Source organism: Lonchura striata, chromosome 18, assembly GCF_050655825.1.
Source record: "Lonchura striata isolate lonStrDom1 chromosome 18, ASM5065582v1, whole genome shotgun sequence".
NCBI classification, from domain to species: domain Eukaryota; kingdom Metazoa; phylum Chordata; class Aves; order Passeriformes; family Estrildidae; genus Lonchura; species Lonchura striata.
In genome coordinates this window covers 11,241,792-11,265,642 of record NC_140720.1, presented here as the reverse complement: position 1 = coordinate 11,265,642, position 23,851 = coordinate 11,241,792, and the positions used below count along the sequence as shown (strand labels likewise).

The window sequence follows — 23,851 nt, the reverse complement described above, 5'->3', positions numbered from 1 at the left end:
TTGGATGAGGGAAAAGCTATTCCCTTGCCTTTGGCTTTCTCCTGTTCTAGATCGCAGGGTGTGCCCAAAGCCGGGTTGAGCGAGGACTGGACTGGATGCAGATGGGGACAGGGGCTCTGCTTGGATCCTGCTCCGTCCCGGGCGGGGCTGGGGCGGGAGCCGGGGCAGGGCTGGGTGCAGGCTGGAGTTCTGGGATGTGGAGCTTCCGCGGGCACCCCGGGGATGTGGGGGCTCAGACCGAGCTCCCCCGGCCTCCGGCAGCTGCCCGGCGCGGGGCTCAGCGCCAGGACCGCGAACGCCCGTGGGGCTTTCCCCGCGCTCCGCGGCACCACGGGGAGGGTGGCATCCCCTGCGCCGTGCCCAGCTGGACACCAGCGAGCCCCGGGCAGAATCGCATCGCCAGGGCCCGGCTGTCCGGGGCAGCGGCAGCCAACATCTGGAGCCGCACATCTGGGCTGCCCTGCCCGGATCGCCGCTGTGCCGCCCGCCCTCGCCTCTGCGGAGCCGCGCGGCAGCAGAGGGAGCCCCACGGCTGTGCTTCAGAGCGCAATTAAAGAAATAATCATTTCCGAGCCCAGCGCAGAACGCTCCCAGGGCGGGCTCGCCGGAGCAGGGTCCCGCATCACTCTGCGGCCGCGGCACCGCGCTGGGCACGGTGCCACCTCCCGGTGCCGCCCGGTGCCACCTCCCGGTGCCGCCCGGGGCCACCTCCCGGTGCCGCCCGGTGCCACCCAAAGCGGTGGCAGAGAGGGGAACGCCGCCAGCGCCGGGCCGGGCGGGGCAGAACGGGCTGTGAGGATAAAACGGGAACACGGTTCCCTGCTCTGGTCACAGGGGAGAGCGGCCCCGCGGCTGGAAAATCCAGCAAAACGCGGATTTCTGCCAGCTCTGCGTGTGCGGGACGGGCTGCCCGGGCTGGGGCTCCAGCAGCGCCCGGGCCCGCCCCGATTTGGGGGAATAAGCTGTGATTTAATAAATCCTCCCTAGGAAGGGATTCGACCCAGGGCCTCAGGTGGAGAAGTTCATTAAAAATCAGAGGCCAAATGGCCAAAGGAGGATTTTCCATCTGCATCCAAATCTGCTGTGAATACAGGCATTTGTAGGAAGAGCTGTCATCCTGCACGGATTGCTGCCAAAAAGGAGAAAGTCCAGGCAGGGAATGACAAATGGGAGTGGGTGGGAATGGGCTGATCCTTGGACTGATTTGGGATGGATTACATGGATTTTTGAACTTCAGTCCCTGCTTAATTTAGGCTCAACACCACCCAAAGTGTTGGAGCAGCAGGAGCCTTGCAATTCCCACAGGGAATAGCTCCCAGCTCTCCCCTGAGCATCCTCCTCGGGCTGGGAGCATCTGCAGCCCCAGATGTGAGCCCACAGCTCGGGTCTCTCCTGCTCCAAATACGTACCAGGAGGAAATTCCAGGCCTGGCCCCTCTTGGCAAAGCTCTCGGCTCTGCTCTCGTGGTTTGAGCCGCAGGACCTGTGACTTCCAGCTGCAAAAATCTTGCAGTTACACAAGAGGAAGCAGCACAGCTCATGTGCAGGGGAATTATCCCGTGTCCTACAGCTCTGCCGGGCCTGGAAGCCATCTGTGTGACCCTTCCCAGGGTCGGAGGGGAGACATTCCGTCTTTCCTGTGTCATCGTGAATAAAAAGCCAAAATCTGGCTGCTGCTCGCAGCCCTGGCGGCCGCCGGGTCCGTGTGTGGGACACTCTGAGCTGTTTTCCCTCCATGTGATCCAGCAACGCCCAAGCGCGTCCAGCCGGGAGCCGCCGGGGCCCGGGGCCGTGCCGGGGCCTTCACGGAAAGGGAATAAAAAATGAGCACAGCAAGAGGGCTGAAACCTCGGAGGTCTGCAGGACCCAACAGCCACGGGGGAAACTGGTGACGATGTCGCTGTCTGGAGGGAATTTGAGGCGTGGACATGGGTCCAAGCTGTGGGAGCACTGCCTGGACATGGCGAGATGTGGAATTTATTGGAATTTATTGGAATTTATTGCCATTCCTGACCTGTATTTGCTGGTAGCTGAACAGTGTCAGTCACCAACAACCAGAGAACGTTCCAATTAACTGATTTCACTTTTAGTAATTTGTTCAAACCAACCCCATACAGGTGAAATCAAATCCACCCCTATTTAAGTCCATGGAGCAGCCCTCAGGACAGCCCCACATCCAAGGAATCGGTGTCCCAGGAGCTGTCAGCAGTGGGATTGCTGTGTCCAGCTCCAGCGGTGACAAACCACCCCCAAAGCGCCTCTCTCAGAACAGAATAGAAATTACTTTTCATATTTAATTACTGGCGTTGGAGCTGGGTGTCTCCTTACCGCCCCTCTCCTTCCCACCAACACAAACGTGTGCCAGGGCTGTGCAGATAAACCACAGAGAGGGTCTGTCCCTGCTCCTGGGGTGGGATTTTTGGGGAACCCCTGCCTGGCTGTGCAGATAAACCACAGATGACCAGACTCCCAGGGATTGTCTGTCCCTGCTCCTGGGGTGGGATTTTTGGGGAACCCCTGCCTGGCTGTGCAGCTCCAGCACGGGGAGGTCACTGTGGCTTCGCTGTGTGGGAGCAAGGCCAGAGCCCCAGAGCAGGAGCTTTCCATGCTGGTACTTGCCAGGAGTGGGGTGGAAGGCCAGGCTGTGTCCTCAGGCCGGGTGGGACACGAGGCTGATGTGACCATGGGTGACAAAGCCCCCTGCTCCTGCCAGAGCGTGCCAGGGCCGTGTCTGAGCCCCCCAGACCTTCTCTGAGCCGCCCTTTGGAGGTGGCACCCTGGGATGGCTGCGGGTCCCAGGGTGGCTCTTGGCTCCCCAGAACAGGTCCCAGCTGTGGACGGGGACAGGGGCTGGCACAGGAACGCTGCGATGACTCCTGCAGGGCTGAAGGAGGGCCAGCAGCCCGGGCAGGAGCGGAGGCAGCGCCCTGGCCCTTCCCGAGCTCCCCGGCAGGAAAAGCCGCCCTGCCTCGCCTGCCCGGCGGCTGAGGCTGCTCTGCTGCGCCGGGAGGGGCTGGGGCTGTCCGAGCTCTGGGACAGCTCCCACCGCTCCTCCCAGCGGAACCAACGCCGGCTGACTCAGATTTCCCGGAGATGCTCTTATCTGGTCCTGCCCTCCGCCCGTCCTCTGCTGTGCATCCCACACGCTCGGAGCTCGGAGAGCCCAGGCAGGGCTGGGGGTCAGGGCAGTCTGTGCCCCCAGCTCGGTTCTCCTGCAAGGAAAGGCCCCGTGGAGCTGGGCATGGCTGAGCAATCCCGCCCAAAAATCCTGGGAAACCCCTCCAGGGCTCAGCCCAGCCCTGAGGGTCTCTCCACCAGGCAGAGGAGGAGGAATGTGTGTCATGCTGGAGGGAAAGGGATTTTCTGGGACTCTGGTGAGACCTCGTGGATGTGATCCCGGGGAAGGGATGACTCGGAGGTGGCTCCACAGGCATTTCCTTGTGTATCCCTCAGAGAACGAGCACCTCTGGCTGTAAAAAATAAATCCTGGAAATTGTTCCACTCTCCCTGCACATCCCAAAGGCATCTGGAAAGGAGCCCAGGCCCTGGAGGAGGACGGTGCAGGCCACCACACGCTCTGCAGGGACAGGGATTTGCTGGAAGTGACGCAGAGTTTGGCCCAGCCCGGCCGGATTCGTGTCACTCCAGGAGTGGCCTTGATCCCTGTCCTGCCAGAGCCCAGCCCGGAGCTGCACTGCCTCAGGTCCTCCCCGTGCTGCTCTTCCCAGAGGAAGGGATTATTCATTTCCAGGAATGTGTGAAGCAGAGGGAGCTCCTGGACTGCTGTGTCACTGGGGCTGGAGCCCTTGGCCAGGGCTGTTTCCATGAGTGCAGGTAACCATGGAGCTCCTCCGGGCCTTGCAGTGGGACAAGCACAGGACCTGCCCCAGCCTGTCACGGAGTGAGCACAAACCCAAACCCCTCGTTTTGTCCTGAACCTGCATCCCCTGCTCTCCTCAGCACGGCCTCGGGGGCTCTTTGGGAGCTTTTCCCTTCGGTCCCCGCTGCTCTCATCCCTCTGGGATGGGCCGCCAGCGTCCCGAGCAGAACCCTGCAGCTTTTCAGGTGGAATAAGCTCCTGCTCAGCTCTGATCCCCCTTGTCCCCAAGCTGGGGGAGCTGGGTGCACCCTCCAGCCCTCGCTCCCTGCAGCTCCAGCCCAGGGCGGGACCGCTGGGGCCGGGACAGGAGTGAGCTCAGCGCTGGAACTGCTGCCCTGGCAGGGCTGGCCCTGGGAGCAGCCAGACCCCGTTTATTTACGGTGCTCCGTGCAAGCTGGCACTGCCCAGGGCTCAGCCGCAGCAGCCCCTGGAGATGGGGGCACTGGTGTGACCCCCCAGCTCTGCCCACCCTGCCCGGGGCTGCCCCGGGCACAGCTCAGCCCCGCTCCCGGTCTCGGTTCGGGTGGAGTTCCGAGGCTCGCCTGCATTTGTTGCTTCCTCCTGCCGCCTTTCTGGGAGAATTCTCCCATGCTGTCCCACCCACCTCGGGCCCCTCCAGCTCCCACCCTCCGCCCCTCCGTCCCCTCCTGCCCTCTGACTGCGCTGCTCAGGATTGCGGTTGTGAAAATCCGCCCCAAAACTCGAGAAAGACGCGCTGACCCTCCTCCGGGTGCGGCTCCGCCTCTCCCGTGGGGACACGGCGGGGTCACAGCCTGTCCCCACCGCGGGGTGAGCCCCCCGGGCACTGCCAGCGCCCGGGCACTGCCAGCCCCGGGCACTGCCAGCCTCGGGCACTGCCAGCCCCGGGCACTGCCAGCCCTGTGCCCCGGGCTCGGAGTGGCCGTGCCCGGGTGGTCCGGCTGTCCCTCCCTGCCCCGGGCACCCCCGGGGCTCCCGTGGCACACAGGCTGTGTGACACACTTCCCCAACTCGCTGCTTGCTGCCAGGGACGCGGCTGCGGCCACCGCGAGCATCCCGGTCCCACCCGAGCCAGCCGGGCAGGAACCGCGGCCCGGGGCCCGCGGGAGCCCTCGCCACGGGCTGCGGGAAGATCAGCTCCTGCCGAGCTCCGCGGTGCAGGGGGAAAATCTGTGCTGTGCCTGCGGCGGACAGGGGCGGCACAGACCGGGCTGCAGGGAGAGCTGCTCCTCTCCTGTCCCCTCCCGTCCCCACACGGGCACCAGGAGGGCGAGCACGGCAGCCCCTGCAGAGCACACTCAGCCCTGCGGAAAGAGGATCAGGGGCAGGACGAAATCCCCGGAATTCCCTGGGGAGCGGGATCCTCCCACAGAGCCCGCTTCTGCAGCCATTTGTCCTGAGAAACTAACGGGAAGCCCTGGGAGGGATCACGAGCTCCAGTTTGTTGTGAAAAGCAAACTGGAAGTCCTGGGAGGGATCACAAGTTCCCCAAGGCTTTGTGCAGAAAGCCTCCATGAGGTCACCCCATTCCTGCTCTTGCAAAACCCTTCCCCCTGTGGATCTTCTGTGGAGGGCGGAATCTGCCCTGAATCCAGCTCCCTGCTCCAGCAGCTCCTGCGGCTGGGCTGGAGACTTTTAAAATACGTGGAGATACAAGCAGAATGTTCAGAAGGGTGTGTGAGGGGATGCACAGGCAGCACTGATGCCCGTGGCTGTGCCAGTGCTGTGTGCTCCTGTGCAGGGGCACCACCCCTGCCCGGGTGTGGGCTCAGGGCCAGGCTAACAGCAGCCCCCAAGCTGCTGTTCCATGGTTAAGGCCAGGAACCAGCTTTTATAGGAGCCAGGACACCGAACCCACACTGCCACCCTGGGGAGCCCTGCAGGACTCTCCCTGCCCAGGAAAAGGCACATCCTGGTGGAGGGGATGTGGAGGTGGCATTCCAGGGCACACAAACACTTGCAGACAGATGAGGCCGTACAGGGGCCATGTGCAGGACAGCAGGAACAACAGGAGACAGCCAGGCTGATTTTGGGCTGGTTTCCTAAAGAAATGAGCTCAGGAGCACCGAGTGCCCTGGGAGCCCCCACAGCACCGGGCTGACCCAGCTGGAGCCCAGGAACGGAGGAATCGCCCCAGCCACAGACCTCAAAATCCCCTGATTTTAGGGGGTGCGGGCCTGGCTGGGGTCGGGCTCAGCTGCTGGCACTGGCTCAGGAGGAGGCTCGGGGGATAAAAGAGCTGGGCTGGGCATCCCCTCCCCCTCCAACGGGGCTGGGGGTGCTTTGTGCTGTCACGGCACCCGGCTGCGTTCCGGGCTGTGTCCCGGGCCCGTGGTTCCAGCTGCCGCTGCCCTGCCCCGCGCTCGGCATCCAGGCACGGCGGGGAGAACGGGGCTGGGCAGGCTGGCACCTGCGGAGCCGAGCCCGGGCAGCCAGCAGCGACAGAGGGCACGGGAGGGGCCCGGGAGGGTCTGACCCCGGCCTGAGTTCTCTGCCCAGCTCTGCCCAGCTCTGCCAGCTGTGCCGGTGCCTGCGGCACCGCCGGCCCCGCTGCAGGCCGGTGGGTGGGAGTGCGGCCCCCAGCAGGGCTCCTGACAGGGCAGACGGGGGGCTCCTTCATAACCCGGGTTCAAGGAGCGCACAGCGAGGCAGGGTGGGGCTGGGAGATCCCTCACCAGCTCCAAGCCTGGCTTTTCTTCAGAGCGGGTGACTTCGGCCCCTGGCGGTGCTTTCCAAAGCCGTGAGCAGCAGCCAAAACTCCAAGGCAGGTCCCGAGGCTTTCAGTCGGGCTCCTGAACCAGTGCTGGAGCACGGGTGCTGATTCCTTACTGCTCAAGGTGTCCCCGGGTGTCCCCGACGGGTCCCGGTGTCCCTGCTGGGCCCAGTGTCCCTGATGGGTCCCGGTGTCCCCGCTGGGTACTGGTGTCCCCAATGGGTCCCGGTGTCACCGATGGGTCCCGGTGTCCCCGATGGGTCCCGGTGTCACCGATGGGTCCCAGTGTCCTCGCTGGCCTCGTGCTTAACCTCCTGCGAGTTTGACCTCCTGCACCTCAGGGGGATGGACAGAGGGGTCGGTGCAAAGTCCCCTGCAGAGCCCCCCAGAACTCCCCAGCCTTGGGGGGAACTGTCCACTCGTGTCCAAGGGGGGATGTGGGGAGGGCTGCACCTCCCTGGTGCCTCAGCCCAGGGAGAAAGGCAGCGCACGGCCGGGAGCTGGGGATAAAAGGAGGCTGCAGCCCCAAAACCTCCAGGGGTAGGGCCCAATGGGCTCTCCCTTTATTCCAGTAAACCTGCGGGCTCCTCCGTCTCCTCTAGGGACACTGGCTTTTCGTAGGGCGATTTTTTGCACACCCCTGACCTCTCCCTGAGGGGGAACAAAGGGAAAACACCTTGTGGCCACACGGCCGAACACTAACTTGTCTGTTTTGTACCCCCACTGCAGATTCGGTGAGACACATGGCGAGTTTTTTAAAGACAATCCTGGAGCCGCCAGAGGAGGAGGCGTTGGAGCACTCGGCATGGACGAAGAAGTCTTGTATCAGCATCTCCGGGGGCCCGAGCTCAGGTGAGGGCGGCGGCTGGCAGGGTGACAGCAGAGCATCCCCGCGGCGTGCACCGCCAGCCCGGGCATTTCCCTCCGCTGCTTTCCGGCTGAACTTCGGGACGTTTTTACCGGTAACCCTGAATGTCCCCTGGGCTGGCACTCAGCTCGTGGCTGCAGGAGGAGTTGGTTTGTGTTGTGCCAGGGTGAAGGGGCAGCGCTCTGTTTCCCCTTGGCTCCGCTGCCCTGCTGTCCTCCGGCACCGCGGGAAGCCGTGGGGATTTCTGCAGCTCCCGGGGGAGCCAGGATTTACTCTCGGTAAATGTGGGACCATTCCCTGAAATATCGGCAAATACTCGGGTTTCCTTTCAAGCAGCGCAGCAGAAAAGCGATCTCACTTTTAAGTTCCTGCGGCAGTTCGCTGCCCCAGGTGTAACTTCCCCCTCTCTGTAATTGATGTCCATTAGTGGCTACTGGCAGCCCTCAGCGCCTCGTTTGTCGCGGCTGCTCGGGCGGGGAGTTTGTGTTTGCAGGGTTTGTGTTTCACCAGGTGGCACTGCGATGATTTCCTGGGTGTTTGGGCGCGGTTGGCGCGGAGGAACACTGAATTTTGCGTGTCCTGTGCAGAGACAGCGGAGCCGGCCTGTGGCTGTGCATTGCCCCACTCCTGCGGGAACCCAGGGGTGGAGTCTGTGGCATGAAGCGATTACGGGGTCTGTAATTTAATTCTGGGTAGTTTGAGTTTCCCTGCGTGTTTGCCCCTTCTGGCAGCTCTGTACTGGCTGCTGCATCCTGCCTGGGGTGGGGATGTGCCCCCCGGCCCAGCTCTGGCCACCCCGGGTCGGGTGGAGGAGCCCGTGGGGTGCAGCCCTGCCCCGGACACCCCGGGCTTGTGACCGGCCCGTGGAGCCCGTCCGTGCCCGGGTGGAAGGGCCGTGTCCCCTGCCCAGATCCTGCTGGGCTGTTCCTGTGGGGGGTCACTGTGGGCATCCCTCCTGCTCACGGCAGCTCCTCTGTGCCCTCACCTGTCCCAGGGCACGAGGGCTGGGTTCCTGGGGGAGCTGCTCTGTGCCCCCTCCCGGGTTCGCTGGATGCGTGGGTCAGACAGGGCCCTGCTGTGTGCAGACAGACAGACGGACAGCCAGCAGCGTGCTGTGCGCACCTGGAGCGCGGCCAGGGGAACATGGAAAGCAGATGTTGGACTGGGACCTGCTGCAGAAGCCCCGGGCCCTCGCTTCCCCCTGGGCCTCTGCGGCCGGGGCTGGAGCTGGGAGCTGTGCGGGGCTCAGCCGAGCACGGTGCAGGGAATGTGCAGGGAATGGCTGCAGGGAATGTGCAGGGAATGTGCAGGGAATGGCTGCAGGGAATGTGCAGGGAATGCCTGCTCACAGCCCAGTGCAGGGAATGTGCAGGGAATGTGCAGGGAATGGCTGTTTACAGCCGGGTACAGGGAATGGCTGCTCACAGCCCAGTACAGGGAATGGCTACTCACAGCCCGGTGCAGCCTGGCCGCAGGGAATTCCTGCATTGTGGCATTTGCAGAGTGCAGGAGCAGGAGCTGAGGCACTGGGGAGTCGTGCCCACACTGCGTTTCCCTGTTCCTGAGGCAGCCTGAAGCTGCTCTGGGTTACCCGGGGTGGCAGCTGGGTGTTGGTGCCCCTCAGTCTGCCCTGCCCGCCCACACCAGCCCTGCTGTTCTTTGGGGATCTGGGCCAATCCTCACATCCATTGGAACTTCCCAAAGAAAGACCCCGATGGGTGAGATCCCAGCTGGGCCCCGCAAACCTCCCTGACTTCCACCAGCCAAGGAATGGGAGTTCTCTCACTGTGCCACCTCGTGCTTGCTCCCCAGCTCGGGGGCTGAGCAGTAGGGGATACATGTGCACCATGACAGAGGATCCTAATTCAAGGCTCTACAGACATTCCTGGTCCTGCCAGCCCCGGCTCCTGCAGCTCGGATGTGGCAGAGGAGCAGTTCCTGCAGCACAGGAGGTGTCTGGGGGAGCTGGAAGCTTTCGTGCAGCTTGGGGTTTCTCTGCTCTCAACACAAAAAAAAAGAAAAAAAAGAACGTGCAGGAATTTTATTGTGTCTCGTCCATAGGCTTTGCTTGCAAATTTCCAGAGGGATTTGATGGTTCAGGGCTGGAGAGAGCAGACAAAGGTTGCTGCGGGGAGGAGGGATCCATTTTGCTGAGTGGAAAGACTTCAGTGGAGTGATTTTGCTCTTGGAGTGAGCAGCAGCACTATTGGGAAATCCACGCTGCAGAGGATGTTCGGAAGGACTCGTGCTTTTCCTGCTCCAGGCCATGTGTGCAGCTGGAGCAGCCCCAGCCCTGGCTGCCTTGCAGGGCAGATTAGGGAAACTAATTGGATCCAAAGGCCCTGATCTGGCTCCCCTGGCTATGCAGTGTCTGAGGCCCAGTGGGTGATTTGAGGTGTTCAGTGGCTCTTGAGTAGGGCTGAGTCCCACAGGCGAGGGCCTGGATGTGCCTGATGGCTTGGACAGGAATTTCTCTGGAAAGGAAAGCCAGAGAGCACTTTGGAGGGGATTAACCTTTCACTGGGAAATTCTGGCCAAGGGTGTGTCACCATTGGCAAGAAGAATCTCTGGATGCTCTTGGACATAGTGGTCTGTGCGTTCATTTGAGGGTGCCTCTGGTTTTAGGATTCAAGCACTTTATGGAGTGCTAATCCAAGACATCCCTTTCTACCAGCTCAGGGAAGGGGCAGGGTGGGGAGGGGGCGCTCAGTTTGACTGTTCTTGGCCTTTGCCTTCCTTGCCCTCCTGGGAAATTCTGATTTCCACTTCCATGTCCCAAGCACTGAGAGAAGGCAGAGCCATGCTCCAGCAGGAGCTCAGTGCGAGGTTTCCTTGAGCACAGCTCAGGAGGGACAGTGCTGTGATTGTCCTGTGGAGGGCACGGCTGCTTCTGGGACACCGAAACCCTGGGCACTGCTCCGGCGCCCAGGGAGCGGCAATCCCATCCTGGCTCCTGGCAATCCCATCCTGGCTCCTGGCAATCCCATACTGCACTCCCCAGGGATGTGTGAGGGACGCAGGAAACAGCAAACAAAGCTCCTGGGGACACTTGGAGAGAAGCAGAGTGGGGGTTTCATTGTGGGGTTTCACTGTGGGGTTTCACTGTGGGGGTTTCACTGTGGGGTTTCCACTCTCGGGGTTTCACTGTGGGGTTTCACTGTGGGGTTTCACTGTGGGGTTTCCACTCTGGGGGTTTCACTGTGGCTGGCTGATCTGAGGGTTTCCATGTGCCACTGTGTCCTCCTGGCCCCTCTGTCCCCCGAGCAGCTCCCGGTGACCTCTGGTGTGTCCAGGGCTGAGTCCTGCTGATGGAGCAGCCTGTGCACAGCCTCTCCTCTGGACAAGAGGATGGACAGAAATCGCCACAAAGCTCCTCAGGTCGTTCTGGGTGTGCTGCAGGACTCTGGGAGTGCTGCTTTCCCTTCTGGTGAGGTGTGGTGTGAAAACAGGGAGAATTTCCTGTGCTGAGGGAGGCTGGAAGCTGGCAGGAGGCTGCTGCTGGTGGCAGACACAAGGGGTGACACGGGTGCTCCCCTGATGACCGAGCTGTTCACAGCTCCCCTTGTGCCTGCCCAGCTGGATCCAGGGGAGGGCTGCTCAGGCACCAAGCCCAGCTCCCTCAGCAGAGTGCTCCTGCTGCCTCTGGGACATTCCCCATGGAGTCCAGGCCTGTCCTTTCCTCTCGGAGATAAATGGGTCTGGGGTGTGTGACACACACCAGGGACAATGAGTAGGAAAGTGAAGTCAACCAGACATTGCTTCAAGTGACCTCAAATCACTCAGGTCATTCCAGGAGGCTCCCAAAAACACACAGCAACCACAACTCCCAGAGGGAATTCCTTCCCTGGATGTGTAAATTTTATTTTTGTCCTCATGTGCAGCTGCTGCTGTGGCAGAAGCTCTGGAGACCCCGGGGCTGGGGGATCTGTGCTGGGGGGAAGCACAAGAGAAAGGAGGGACTGCAGCTGAAGCGCTCCAGAAGGTCACTGAACGAAACAATAAACGTGACAAGCCCAGCATAATCCATGTGCAGGCCAGGCCCGTGTGCCCCAGCCCTGCCCGGGCTATATTTGGTGGTGGGTCTGGGCAGGGTTTCCTTTTCTGCCCTGGTGTTTGCTGAGCAGGAATGAGGGACTGGGAGCCCATCCTGGGTTTCCTGGGGACGGGCAGGGGAGGCTCCCTCGCCAGGGAAGGGGAATGGAACAAACAGAGATGGGTCTGGTTGGACACTGAATGTTCCTGTCTCACATTTCTGGCGTGGCAGGGAGGTGTCACAGCCCTGCAGCATCTTCCTGCTAAAAACAGCTGCTGTCCCAGCCCTGCCGGTGCCCAGGACACTCCTGTCCAAAGGCCTGTCCAGAATGTGGGGCGGATCCGGGCTGTGTGCTGGGCTCTGAGGGGACCTGGGGGTGATGTGACCTTCTCCATCCTCTCCTGCTCCACCAACAGCCTGCCCAGGCCGCGTCCCCATCCCTGGGATTTAAAAGCTGTGCATGTGACACTTAGGGACAGCGTGTAGGGTGGCAGTGCCGAGGGAACGGCTGACTTGGTGATCCACTTAATGCCATGAGTCTTTGATTTCAAAGGGCCAGGCTGCTCGGGCAAGGCCGGGTTTTGGAAGGCTGAGAGCAGCGAGGCCAAAAGCCTGGCGCAGCCTGGGGCAGGGATCGCTGTGCCGAGCGGAGCTGGCCCGCAGCTCGGGAGATGTTTGGGCTGTGACATCTCCCCTGGGCTGCAGCTGGAGGGGGGCTCAGCCCAGCAGGGGCCACTCTGGGAACATGCGAGGCTGGGGGATGAGCAGGAACAACCCTGTGCCGGAATGTCCCCGGAATGTCCTGCCTGGTGTCACTTGTCCTGTCACTTCTCCTCTCAGCCCACGTGCTGATGGGGCTGGCTGAGAATGTTTCCCTGTGCTAAGGGGAATTTCGTGGCAGAATGAAAACAAACACTGCAAGTTTTCCATTTGGAGGGATTGTTTGCACTGAAAAGTGAGATTTTCTGTTCTCTTGCCTGAACACGTTTTTGATGCAAAGTGGATGTTTTCCAGTTTTTCATCTTGTCAAAAAGTCAGCAGCTCTCAAAAGCAGATTTATTCCAGCAAAATACTTTCAGGCTGGAGCCGTTTCTTCCCATCTCCTTTTCAGCCAGTTTAACTCATTTTAGCTGTTGGGGTTGGATGTCTCCTCATCCGAGTGCCTTCACACAGAAATCCTTTTCCCATATTAGAGAGCAGGATTTTAGAGAAAGCAAGAAAAGCCATCAAGCAGAAGAGTCTCCATTTTGTTATTAAAAGCCTGCTGGGCACTGCCCAGGCTCCCAAGGCACGGGCATGGCCCCGAGGCTGCCAGAGCTCCAGGAGCCTTTGGACAGCGCTCCAGGGATGCCCAGGGTGGGATTTTGGGGGTCTGGGCAGGGCCAGGGCCCGGGCTGGCGATCCTGAGGGTCCCTCCCAGCTCGGGCCGGTCCCTGGCTGTGGTTTCCAGCAGGACACGGGCAGGGGGCGGGCGAGGCTGGTGCCGGTGCCCCGGGAGCCGGAGCTGGGAGCGGTGGTTCTCCCGTGGGATGGAGCTGTGCCGTGCTCCGGGCCGTGCCGTGCTCCCTCGGGACTCCCGGGCAGCGCTCCCGGGCCGGTCCCTCGCTGCCCGGTGTGCCGGTGCTCCCTCGCTGCCCGGGCCGGTCCCTCCGGTGCCGGGCGGGACTCGGAGCGCTCCTGCCCCGCCGGGGTGACACGGTGGGACACGGGGCTGTGTCTCTGCGGCAGCACCGGGGCTGTCCTGGAGCACCCTCGGTGCCCCGGGAGCGGTGCGGGCTGCAGAGGGAGGGATGCCGCTCTCGGTGCCCCGGGCTGGGTGAGGAGGGGATGCCGCTCTCGGTGCCCCGGGCTGGGTGAGGAGGGGATGCCGCTCTCGGTGCCCCGGGCAGGGTGAGGAGGGGATGCCGCTCTCGGTGCCCCGGGCTGGGTGAGGAGGGGAAACCTCTGCGCACCGCAGCGGCCGCAGCGCTAACGGGGCTCGGACCCTGGAGACTTTTCGGGAAGGAATCCTTCCCCGGGATGGGCAGGCCCCGGCAGTTTCCTGCCCCACGGGGCTCGGAGCAGCCCAGAAACACCTCCGGGGCAGAGCTGTGGTGTGCAGTGCCCAAGTGAGACTGGGAGGCGTCCCCTGGGGCAGCAGCACATCCCGGTCCGTGCGGGGCAGGAGCGGCTCGGGTCGCTCCTGGGACACCTGGGGACTCTCGGGGATCAGCAGTCCCAGCACGCTGGAGCTCAGCGGGGCTGCGGCTTTGTCCCTTTCCAAAGGACAGTGGTTCTGTCCCTTTCCAGAGGGGCTGGGTCCAGCACGGGCTCCCTGCAGCATCTCCAGCTGTGGGAGCTGCTGGGAGCCCTGGGGCAGCCCCCGGCTCTGCCCCGAGCCTGCTGCAAGCACTGAGGGTTTGGGGCAGGGTTCGGGGGGGCTGTGGCAGCAGCAGGGCAAGAGGCGGCTGTGGAGCCACCTCTGAACATCTTGCCCTTTGCATCCTGCTTCATCTGCATTGGAGCGCAGGGCACTGTGTCTCCCGGGGGGAAAAATGCCCAGAAATTCCACAGACCCTTCAATATGGTTTCTGTTCTACAGCGAGACAAAAAGGGGCCCTTTGTGTGAGGCCTGAAAGGAACAGCCCAGTCCCACAGCCTCCCCAAAAGCTTAATGTCAACTATTTGCCTCCTTGTGCTTTCACATAAACAAGCACTTTCTGCTGAGTTCCCGTGCTCTGGTGGCTCCCCCAGCTCCTGCTCCCTGTTTGGAGGCTTCCGTGGGATGGACACGTCCCTACTGCCCATCTCCCAGCCAGGGGCTGCCTGTGCAGGGGGGTACGGGACCAAAGCTGGGCTTGGGGAGAAGCCAGCAGCTTGAGCAGAGTTGAATTCAAAACTCTGCTGCTTGTGTGACAGCAGGGATGAGCTCTTGCTTGTGGATCTGAGCTGGCTGAAGCAGCAGCAGCCTGGTGAACCCCCCTGCTCACACCACTGGAGTGTCTGGGGTGTTCTGCAGTGATCTCTGTCCTGAGCTCTGTCCCGTGGGTGTGTTCTCCCCCTCTTTGTACCAAGAACAAAGCAGAGGTGCAGGAAGGGCTGGTGCTGTCTGCAGAGAGCAGGCTGGGCTGAGTGAGAGGCAGCAGCACTGCTGTGGTCCCTGGTCATTGCTCAGGGCTCCCAGCCCCTGCCCTGGCTGCTGTCTGTCCCCAGGAGCGTGGCACTGCCCAGCAGTGTCCCAGTGTCCTGGGCTGCACTGCCTGCACCTTCTGCTGCTGGGACATCCCTCGTGCTCGTCCCTCCTCCTCCCCTGGTGCTTTCCAGCTCCCAGAATCTGAACGTGGCTCCTGGGCTTGGTGAGGACAGTGAGGGGGATGTGATCCACAGGGATTCATTCCCACCTCAGCACCAGTTAGGAAATATCTGGGAGTGTGGTGGCCCCTGGCCTGGGGTGGGACCGTGGCTAATCAGCCAGCCCAGTTAGCCCCTGGCTCAATGCCCAGTGGATCCAAAGCCCGTGAAGGCAGAGGATGGGATCTTGTCCACTCCACCTGATGCTGGGTCAAGGCTGTCCTGGAATAAACAGGAATAGAATATCTGTTGAGCTATTTGTTCGTTCTCTTGGCTTTTCACTGCAGCCCTAGCACCTAGACAAGGTTTTTCACCTTCCCTGGAATCTGTCAGGGGATCCTGACTTCCCAAATCTGCCGTGCTGCCCCTGCTGTTGCTCTGTTCCTGCTCCTCCCTTCAAGAGCTGGTGATCCTCTCTTTCCATCTTCATCACACAGCCCCCAGCTCCACAGGCAGGGAGGAGCTTGGCTTGGGAGCTGCTCGTGGACAACTTCAAACAGTGGAATCAGATGAATGAATAAAGGGGATTTTTGTTGCTCTTATCCTTTCATCAGCTTGATTTGGTTCCCAGCAGTTGATTTTGCAATTGCTGTTCCATCTTTGTGCTTAGGGTCAAATGAAAATCCTGCTGGGGATGGGAGCAAAGTGCTGTGGAGTTGTAGGGACAGGGAAGTGCTGAATCCTGCCTCTGTCAGAGGAGCACTTGCTTCTCCTCATCCTTGAGCTGAGAGGCTGGAAAACCATTGGATGGGAGCCTCAGAGGCAGGAAGTCTCTGTGCTGGGGCTGCCCCAGCCATGCAGGCTGAGCACATAAAATACAGCTTTAGGATGTTCCCAGTGGTGCCTGGCAGCCTTCTTGGCCCGCAGGCTTTGGGACAGGAGGGGCATCAGCTGCTGCTTCGTCCCAGGGTGGTGCAGAGTCCGCCGTGCTCTGCCTGGCTGGGGGAAAGGAGATGTCTCAGTGTGAATGGAAAGCCCGTGTCCGTGGGGAGTGCAGGGCCATTACTGCTGGGAAAGGGCTCCAGGCTGACTGCAGCCATGGCTCTCACAGCTCCAGCCCCGCCAGGCCCCTTCTCAGTGCCGGGCTCCCGCCCCAGGCAGGACCTGGCCCCGAGCCTGGTGCCGGGGCTGCGGGGAGCTGGCAGTGCCCGCTGCTCCTGCCCCGGGCACCGGCAGCCACCAGCGGGCTCTGCTGGCCCAGCCCTGCACCCGTCAGCTCCCGCAGGCCAGGCCAGGCGGGAATGGGGGCAGTGAGGGGGCCCAGGGCCTGACAGCAGGACTGCCTTAGGAACAAATGAAAGAGCAGGGGGAGAAATATTTCTGGTGACTGTGAACTTTAGGAACAGAAAATAAAAGCTTGCTCTTTCGCAGAGGTCCCTCTGCAGCCTGTAATTTCATTTCCCCCATTTGCTTTTACTGCTTGCTCTGGGCCCTGTCAGAGCCCCCTGATTTACAGGCGACAGCTTTGGCTGTTTGTCAGGCGAGGCTCTCTAAATATAAGGGTGTGAAACCTGTCCCGCTGCCAGCAGCTCTGGGAATTAAACCCATGAGCTGCAGCATGAGGCAGAGCGCTGGGTGCTGATGGTGCCGTGGCTCTCAGAAAAGCCACGCTCCCTCCTCCCTCCGGAGAGGTTTCCCTGACACTGCAGGGGATGCCAGGGATTCCTGCCCTGCAGCTGGGCAGTGCGAGCAGAGCAGGAAGGGGCTGTTTGCTCTCTGCAGCCCTGCTCAGCCCTGGCTTGGCTGGGCACAGCTTTACTGAGCCAGGCTTTAGCCCAGGGCTTGGTCTCGGGTTTTGTTTTATTTTCATTGTGAAAAGGTAAAGCAAATGAGCCACATGCAGCCCCACACAATGGCAGTGACACAGCACAGCCTGCTGATGAAGGGAATTGATAATTATGTTTGGAAACTGGGGGAAGCCTGAGCAGATCTCAGCATGTGCTTTAAGCTCTGGCTGATAAGGAGAAGCTGTGTTCCCTGTGTGATGATACTCCTGTGTATTTCTCTGTTCCTGCCTTTGGTGGTGCTTTTTTGCATGGTGTTAAAGTAATGTGCACCTCTGCCTGTCAATGTTTTGAAGCTCAGCAGCATTAATTTAGATTTAAAGTGGGCCATGTGTGTCCCCACTCTCCCAGAGATCATAATTCTCTCATGAACTATAAAATTCTGGGTTTGCCCATTTTCAGCATCACAAAAGGGTCGTTGTTTGAGCAAGGGGGCTCTTACACTCTGCTCTGCAAAGGGGCTCCTGTGCAGCCCCAGCAGCCTGGGCCTGATTTCCAGCCTGGCCGGGCTGGGCAGGGCAGGGCAGGTCGAGCAGCCTCGGGGAGCCCTGGCTCTGCTCTGGCTGCTCAGCACAGCGGGTGCAGGGGCAGCTGGGCTGCACAAAGGAGCCTTTTTGCTTCAGTTCTGGGCTGGGGCAGCGAATCTCAGATTGCTTTGGGTGGGAAGGGACCTTACAGCTCACCTGGCCAGGGCAGGGACACCCTCCTTGGGGGGAAGGCAGCACGGTGACGCCGTGTGCTGCAGGGCTGGGGTCTGTGTGCTGCTCTGTGCTGCTGGGCAGGCTCTGAGACCCGTCCCCGCCCGGTGCTGCTGCAGCTCAGGTGGCAGCTCCCACAGCCCTGCAGGACGTGGCTGCAGCTCTTTTCATCCTCCGGGTTGTGCAGAGGAGCCGCTGCAGGTGCCCTCCAGGTGGTGACCAGGCAGAAAAACAGCACACGGAATTTTGGGGTGTCTGTGTGCTCTGGGGCCTGGCTCGTCTCAGGTGTTGGGGCCTGGAGGGAGCACCCAGTGCCACCAGTGCCCCGAGCTGGGGCTGGGACAGGAGCCTGGGTGCCACCAGTGCCCCCGAGCTGGGGCTGGGACAGGAGCGTGGCAGCGTTTCCCGCTGGAGCAGCTCTGATCCCTGGGCGTGGGCAGCCAGGAGAGCCCCGGGCAGGGCAGGGGCAGCAGCCATCCTGTCCTGAGGCAGAGGGAGCCGGGCCAGCTCTGCCCAGCCAGCCCTGCCAGCTGCCAGGGCAGTGCTGGGCCGGCTCTCGCTGCCAGGTGCTGCGGGGAGAGCAGCCCGTGCTCCAGCATTCCCAGGGATCTCGTGGAGCCCCTTCTCCCTGGCCTCTGGAATCACTTCCAGGCCAGTAGCCAAGCACAGGCTGTAAATAACAAAGTGTGCCTGATGATCCCAGCTCCTTCTGCTCCGGGATGTTGTCACCTCCGGGCTTTCCCATGGCACCCTCTCTCCAGTGCTTTGCATTCCCATCCTCGGCTCCAGGGCACTCCTGTCAGCTCTTGGTGCAAAGGATTCACTTCTGTGGGGCCTCCCCGGGGATGTAATGCAGGGAAAGCTGCTGGACCCAGGCTCTGCAGGAGGGAATGTTCGTGTGTCCTCTCCCTGTATCTTCTTTAGCGTTTCTGCTTTGGGAAGGGTTAGAGAGAAGGTCAGAGGAGAAGTATCTGGGATTTGCATCAGCCTCTGTCTCAGCTCTCCAGCAGGGGAAATTTGGCAGATCTTGTAGCCTTGTCTGGGGTTCTTTGCACCCAAGCACCCACAACCACCCAGGAAAATTCCAGACTTTCTCCTGACACCAAAAGTTCCCACACCAATCAAAACTCCAAACTGGGGATGCTCTCCATCACATCACTTTTTTACCATTTAGCAAAGTGTACAACCCCTTTACTGCCCTGTGAGACGATGCTGTGGCAATTGGGCACTGCAGCTGAGCCCGAGGCCCTCTGGAAACCCTGGGAATATCCCGTGAGTGGCAGTATTTATCCAGCACTAATAGCACAGCAGCCATTCCTGCTGCATGGCTTGTCCTGCTGACCTGGCCATGGGAGCCTGGCAGCCTCTGCAGCCCTGGAGCTGGGAACATCTGCCAGGGTGCAGGGAAGGTGAAAACTCCAAGGAGAGCCGCGGTGGGAGGTGTGGGCTGGCCCCACGTCCTGCAGCCGTGCCCCATCCTTCCTGCCCCTCGGGGGCTGGGGTGAGGGCCGGAGCTGCAGCTCTGCTCTGCCAGGCGGGGTGCCTTTGTCTGGTGGGGACGAGCAGCAGCTGCTCCCCAGCTCCTTTCAGCGGGGTCCTGCCCACGCTGGGCTCTGTCGGGGGGCTGAGGTGAGCGGAGCCCCGTCCCTTGGGCAGAGCCTGGCACCCTGCGCTCAGCCGCAGAAATAAAGGCTCAGGGGCTGGCAGTCGTGGCTAGCAGCCGCTGCTTCCATGCATTATCTGGGTCTCGATGCAGAGCAGCCACAGGCACTGCTGTCCCTCGGTGGTGCCCCCGTGCCCACGGCAAACCACGGCTGGTCCCAGGTGCCCCCAAGGGTCTCCTTTGTGACCCTTCCCGGGGAGGGCTGTGCTCTCACGCTGTGTTTTTGGGTTCCAGAGGATGCGCTGCCCTCGCCCAACGTGGGGCTGCCCAGTGCCCTGATCCCCCGGCAGCCACCCGGAGCCGCCTACGTGACCCACACGGGCCCTCTGGTGCGGCGGCTGCGGCAGCAGGAGCGGCTGGGCAGGGCCGGCCTGGCACCGCCACCGGCACCGCCACCGATACCACCACTGGCACCGATACCACCACCGATACCACCACAGGCACCGGCACCACCACTGGCACCGGCACTGGCACCAATACTGGCACCGGCACCAGCCTGGCCCTGGCCGAGCCCCGCACCCAGCGCAGGCAGCGGTGCCGCCGCCGCCCGGGAGGGTCCCACGGGAGCCCCCGGGGACCGGCACCCCTCGGCACCGCCCGGCGTTTGCCACGCGGTTGTCTTTGCCAGAAAAGCGCCCGGCTCCAGGCACACGGAGTGACCGGCTGCCGCTGAGGCCGAGGAGAGCGAGAGGATGCTCCCGAGTGCTTTCCAGACTCCATTAAACTTCCCCTGCAAGCAGCATTTAGCTCCTGGAGTCTTTCCCTAAAAGGCTGATTGGAATGAAAGCAGGAGGGGGTGGAAATGCATCCTGGTCTCTGCTCACAGTTCTGCAGCAAGCCACAGCTCTGCATTTGAAATGAAATATTTAACTTGTGGAGGGGGGAAAAAATGGACCCTTTTTTTGCTGTCAAAATTAAATTTGCTTAAGGAAGCCGTTTGTCCTGGAAAACTCTGCTGGAGTTATAAACAGTTTATCTGATAATCCCGAGTATTTTCTGCTGCATTTATTGTGCGGTTCCTGCTGTGCAGCCCCTGGGATTTTGGCTGCTGTGGGACTGGTGCCACTTGGCTGCTGAGTGCTTTGGGAAAGGGTGTTTGGCTTCTGCAGGGAAAGAATGTGAAGAATGAGAAAATGTGGCAAATAAAAAAAAAAGAGAAACTACCACGTTCTGGGCTGGATAAATAAATTTGTTCCCTGTCCTATTTTGAGCCTGGTTCCTCTCGCCGTGCCTGAAGCACGTCACGAGCCCCGTGCTCAGGAGCGGCCCTGCCAACCCTCAGTGCTGGTCACGAGCCACGGAACTGGGAACAATCAAAAGTAAATAAAGAAGTAAATAAATAAATAGAACTCCCTTTCCAGCTCTTCCCTGGGGCTTTGTTTGGGGGATCCTGGAAAGGGACCTGGCCAAGTGCTGCCTCCCTGCTGAGGGGTGGGGCAGAGCCAGCGGGGGCCGGGAGCTGTGTCCTCCTGCCCGTGGCGGGGTCACTGTCCCCGGCAGAGCCCGGGCTGGGGGCTCAGGGCACCCTCTGGGGCTCAGGGCTGGGCGTGGCTGATGGGATGGAGCCCCTGGCCGAGGCTCCGTGGTTTGCTGTTCCCAGGGGAGGGGGAAGGCACCGGTTTCCCTGTTTCCCTATTTTCCCTTTTCCCCATTTCCCATTCCCCATTTCCCCATTTCCCATTTCTCCATTCCCATTTCCCCATTCCCCATTTTCCCATTTCCCCATTTCCCATTTTCCCATTTCCCATTTTCCCATTCCCCATTCCCCATTCCCATTCCCCATTCCCCATTCCCCATTCCCATTCCCCATTCCCCATTCCCATTCCCCATTCCCCATTCCCATTCCCCATTCCCCATTCCCCATTCCCATTCCCCATTCCTCATTCCCCATTCCCATTCCCCATTCCCCATTCCCATTCCCCATTCCCCATTCCCATTCCCCATTCCCATTCCCCGTTTCCCCCAGCACTGTTGCCAGCCCACCCTGCTGGAGCAGCTGGGAGTTGTTGGTGCTTGCTGAGGGATGGGGAGAAGGCAAGCAGCCCCTCTCCTGTCCTGGCTGCTGCAGAGGGGCTTTTCCAGGGTCTCCTCTGGTGTGAAACCATTTCACTCCACTCCTCCTCCTCCAGGAGCGGCCTCCTCATCCTGCAGGTGGATGGCAGAGCTATTTACGGGCACTCCTGTGGCAGGAAACGGTGTAGGAAAAGGTTGGAGTCGTCCCTGGAGAGGCAGGAATGGTGGCCGAGGTGGCTGAGAAACCATTCCCTTTCTCTTTTGCGCCTGGGAGGGTTTGCACGTGTGCTGGCGCTCTGTGGAAGGTGTCACAGTGTCCCTGCAGGTGGGGAGCCCTGCCCGGGCCGATGGAGCTGCCAGGGGCTGCTCCCTCCTCTCCTCTTCTTCCCACAGCCGATTTCAGTTTTCCCTGCAGCAGGGACAGTTCTGTGCAGCTGGATCCTGCCTGCAGCTCTGGAGGCTTGAAGCTGCCTCGGAAATGTTCTGGCAGGGCAGCTGCAGCAGCAGGCCAGGGCTCTGAAGGATCCGAGGCAGGGAATGATTTTACCATTAAAAACTAGTTGAAAATGCATTATGTCCTTAGTGAAGGCTGAAGTGTTGCTTCTTCAGGACAAATTAGAGTAAAATGGAAACAGGCGAAACCAAGTGTTCTGAAAAGTGGGAACAAAGGGGGAAAGCCCACAGTGAAAGCAAAAGAGAGAAAAACCCAAACCCCCAACAAACCCAGACTTGCTGGCAGTGGTAATTCCTAAAATGAGTTTTTTAGTAACTTAACTTTATGAGAAATGTTGACTTTTCTGTTGTCTCTGAGGAGAAAAGGGACCTCCCCAGGGGTGCAGATGGCAGCATGGTGCTGGTGTTTCACTCCTGCCCTTTGCACAGAATCCAGGGGCTCTGAGGGCAGGAGGGGCTGGGGGCATCTCCTGGGGCTGGGCTGGAATTGCCCCCAGCCCTGGCAGCAGCAGCTCCCGGCTGGAGCATCCCTGCCCTGCTGGCAGCAGTGCCAGGACGGGCTGTGCCAGGCCCAGGGCAGCGCTCAGCTGTACAGGAGGAGAGGCTGTGCTGGAGCTGCTGCTGCTCTGCCAGCCCTGCCAGCCCTGCCAGAGCTGTGCCGGGGTCCCAGCTGCTCCCACACACAGGGTCCATCCTCAGAGCTTTTGTGGGGTAGGAGGACGGAGGGGGGATTGTCCCTGCTCATCACCAGGGGCTGGAGCTCGAAGGGTCCTTTCAACCCCGGCTATTCCACCATTCCTGGGAGAAAACCACTCCATGTTTGGCTGCTGGGGCTGAGCCTGCCTTGCTGGAAGCCTTGAGGAGTCCTGGCCCTCAGCTGAGCCGGGGCAAAGCCGCGGCAGCCCGAGCTGGGCTGTGCTGAGTCACTGGTGTGGCAGCACCGAGCAGGGAAACGCTGCCATGTCCCAGCAGGAGCTGCCCTCCCCAGCACTGCTCCATGCTCCAGGACACAAAGGTGCTTTTCTGCTGTCCCAGCACCGTGCTGGGAGCACTTGTGCTGCTCCAGCTCTCGCAGTGACTCTGCCCCAGTAGGAGCTTGGTATGATGTCAATGTTTTGAGTGGGTGAAGCAGAGGAGGCAAAAATAGACATTTAGACATTTTTCCAGTTATGCCTTTTCAAAAATGAATATTTATAGCTCGGTGCCCGAACACAGGCTCCCTTTGTGAATCTGCTTCCAATTGCAGCGCAGCACATGCCCCTGGACCCCCGGGATGTTTGTACCAGGCAGCTCTGAGCCCTGCCAGGGGGGTCTCGGTGTCCCTGCCGTGCCCCAGGAACACCGCAGGGCCCTGGGGCTGCTCTGGGGCTGCATCCCCTGCTCCGAACTGCCCTGGCCCATCTCCAGGGCAGGTGCAGCACACTGGGGCCGCAGCCTGCATTTCCTGCTTGGCTCCGGAGCACGGGTGAGGGTGGTGATGAGGGACGTGGCCTCAGGTCACTCCTTGCTGGGTGTGAAGGACCAAGTCACTGCGTTTCACTGTACCTCTGTTTCCCCATCTGTGGAATTTGGATGGAGGGCTTCCCCACACTGCTTTGAAGTGCTCAGAGACTTTCTCAGGGCATTGTTTCACCCGAACCACCTCCCAAGGTCTGATCCTGCTTGCAAGGAGCTCTGGGCTGTTGGCACCAGTTAAAGCTCTCCTGCCCCGCTCTGTCCCTGTGGCAGCAGGAAGGGGAGCCTGGGTGTGGCTGGCAGGTGAGGAGGTTCCGAAGGTCAGGACTGCCTCTCCAAAGCCGTGGGAGCTGCTCCTTCCCTGAGGCTCTGCTGCTGCCCCTGGGCTGTGCCCCTGTGCTGCTGCTCCTCGGAAATCTGGAATGATGGATGGATGCTCCTTGGAAACTTGGGTTTAGGGGTTCTGGGACACTTTGGAGAGCAGTGAACAGAGGGGTGACCCTGACTCATGTGGGGATAAACTCCCAGATGTGATGGGAAAAACCTTGTGGGCAGAAGGCTGGGCTGATAATACCTGCAAGGCTCTGCAGGTGGGTGCAGGGCCCTGCAGGCTCTCTCCTCTGGGGTCCAGGGTGATTTAACTCTTGCACCTTAAAGGCAGGAAGAATAATCCTGATGAGCAGTGGGTTAAAGCCGGGCTGCCCTGCGGCTCTGAGGGGAGCCTCCAAACACGGCCAGGAATCTCCATCTCACCCCAAAGTGCTTTTCCTCCAGGCCTGGGCTGAGCCCTGGGCTGTTCTCCGGGCTGCTGCAGCAGGACAATGCCCCCACGGCCCCGGCCTGTCCCCCGAGCCCAGCTCGTGCCAGCTGCCCGGGCTCCCCACGCCAGGGAGGCTCTCCTGTCCCTGCCACGGCTCTGCTGCCTCAGCACTGGCATTTGGGTCCTCCCCTGCACTGGCAACAGCCACAAAGGTCGAGTTTAG

The 23,851-nt window shown here is 60.9% G+C and overlaps 1 protein-coding gene across 2 annotated transcripts; it reads left to right on the top strand.

The window, feature by feature from the left end:
* The first annotated feature begins 2,971 nt into the window (after nucleotides 1-2,971).
* Nucleotides 2,972-20,109, top strand: LOC146765830 (uncharacterized). Of its 2 annotated transcripts, none has more exons than XM_085556873.1 (3): nucleotides 2,972-3,833; nucleotides 7,301-7,423; nucleotides 19,182-20,109. In XM_085556873.1, the coding sequence occupies exons 1-3, from the start codon at nucleotides 3,824-3,826 to the stop codon at nucleotides 19,604-19,606; spliced, it is 558 nt and encodes a 185-aa protein (XP_085412999.1). In that variant the 5' UTR covers nucleotides 2,972-3,823; the 3' UTR covers nucleotides 19,607-20,109. The 2 variants fall into 2 exon arrangements, with proteins under 2 accessions (XP_085412999.1, XP_085412998.1); XM_085556872.1 differs by having other exon boundaries at nucleotides 2,972-3,900.
* The last annotated feature ends 3,742 nt before the right edge of the window (nucleotides 20,110-23,851 follow it).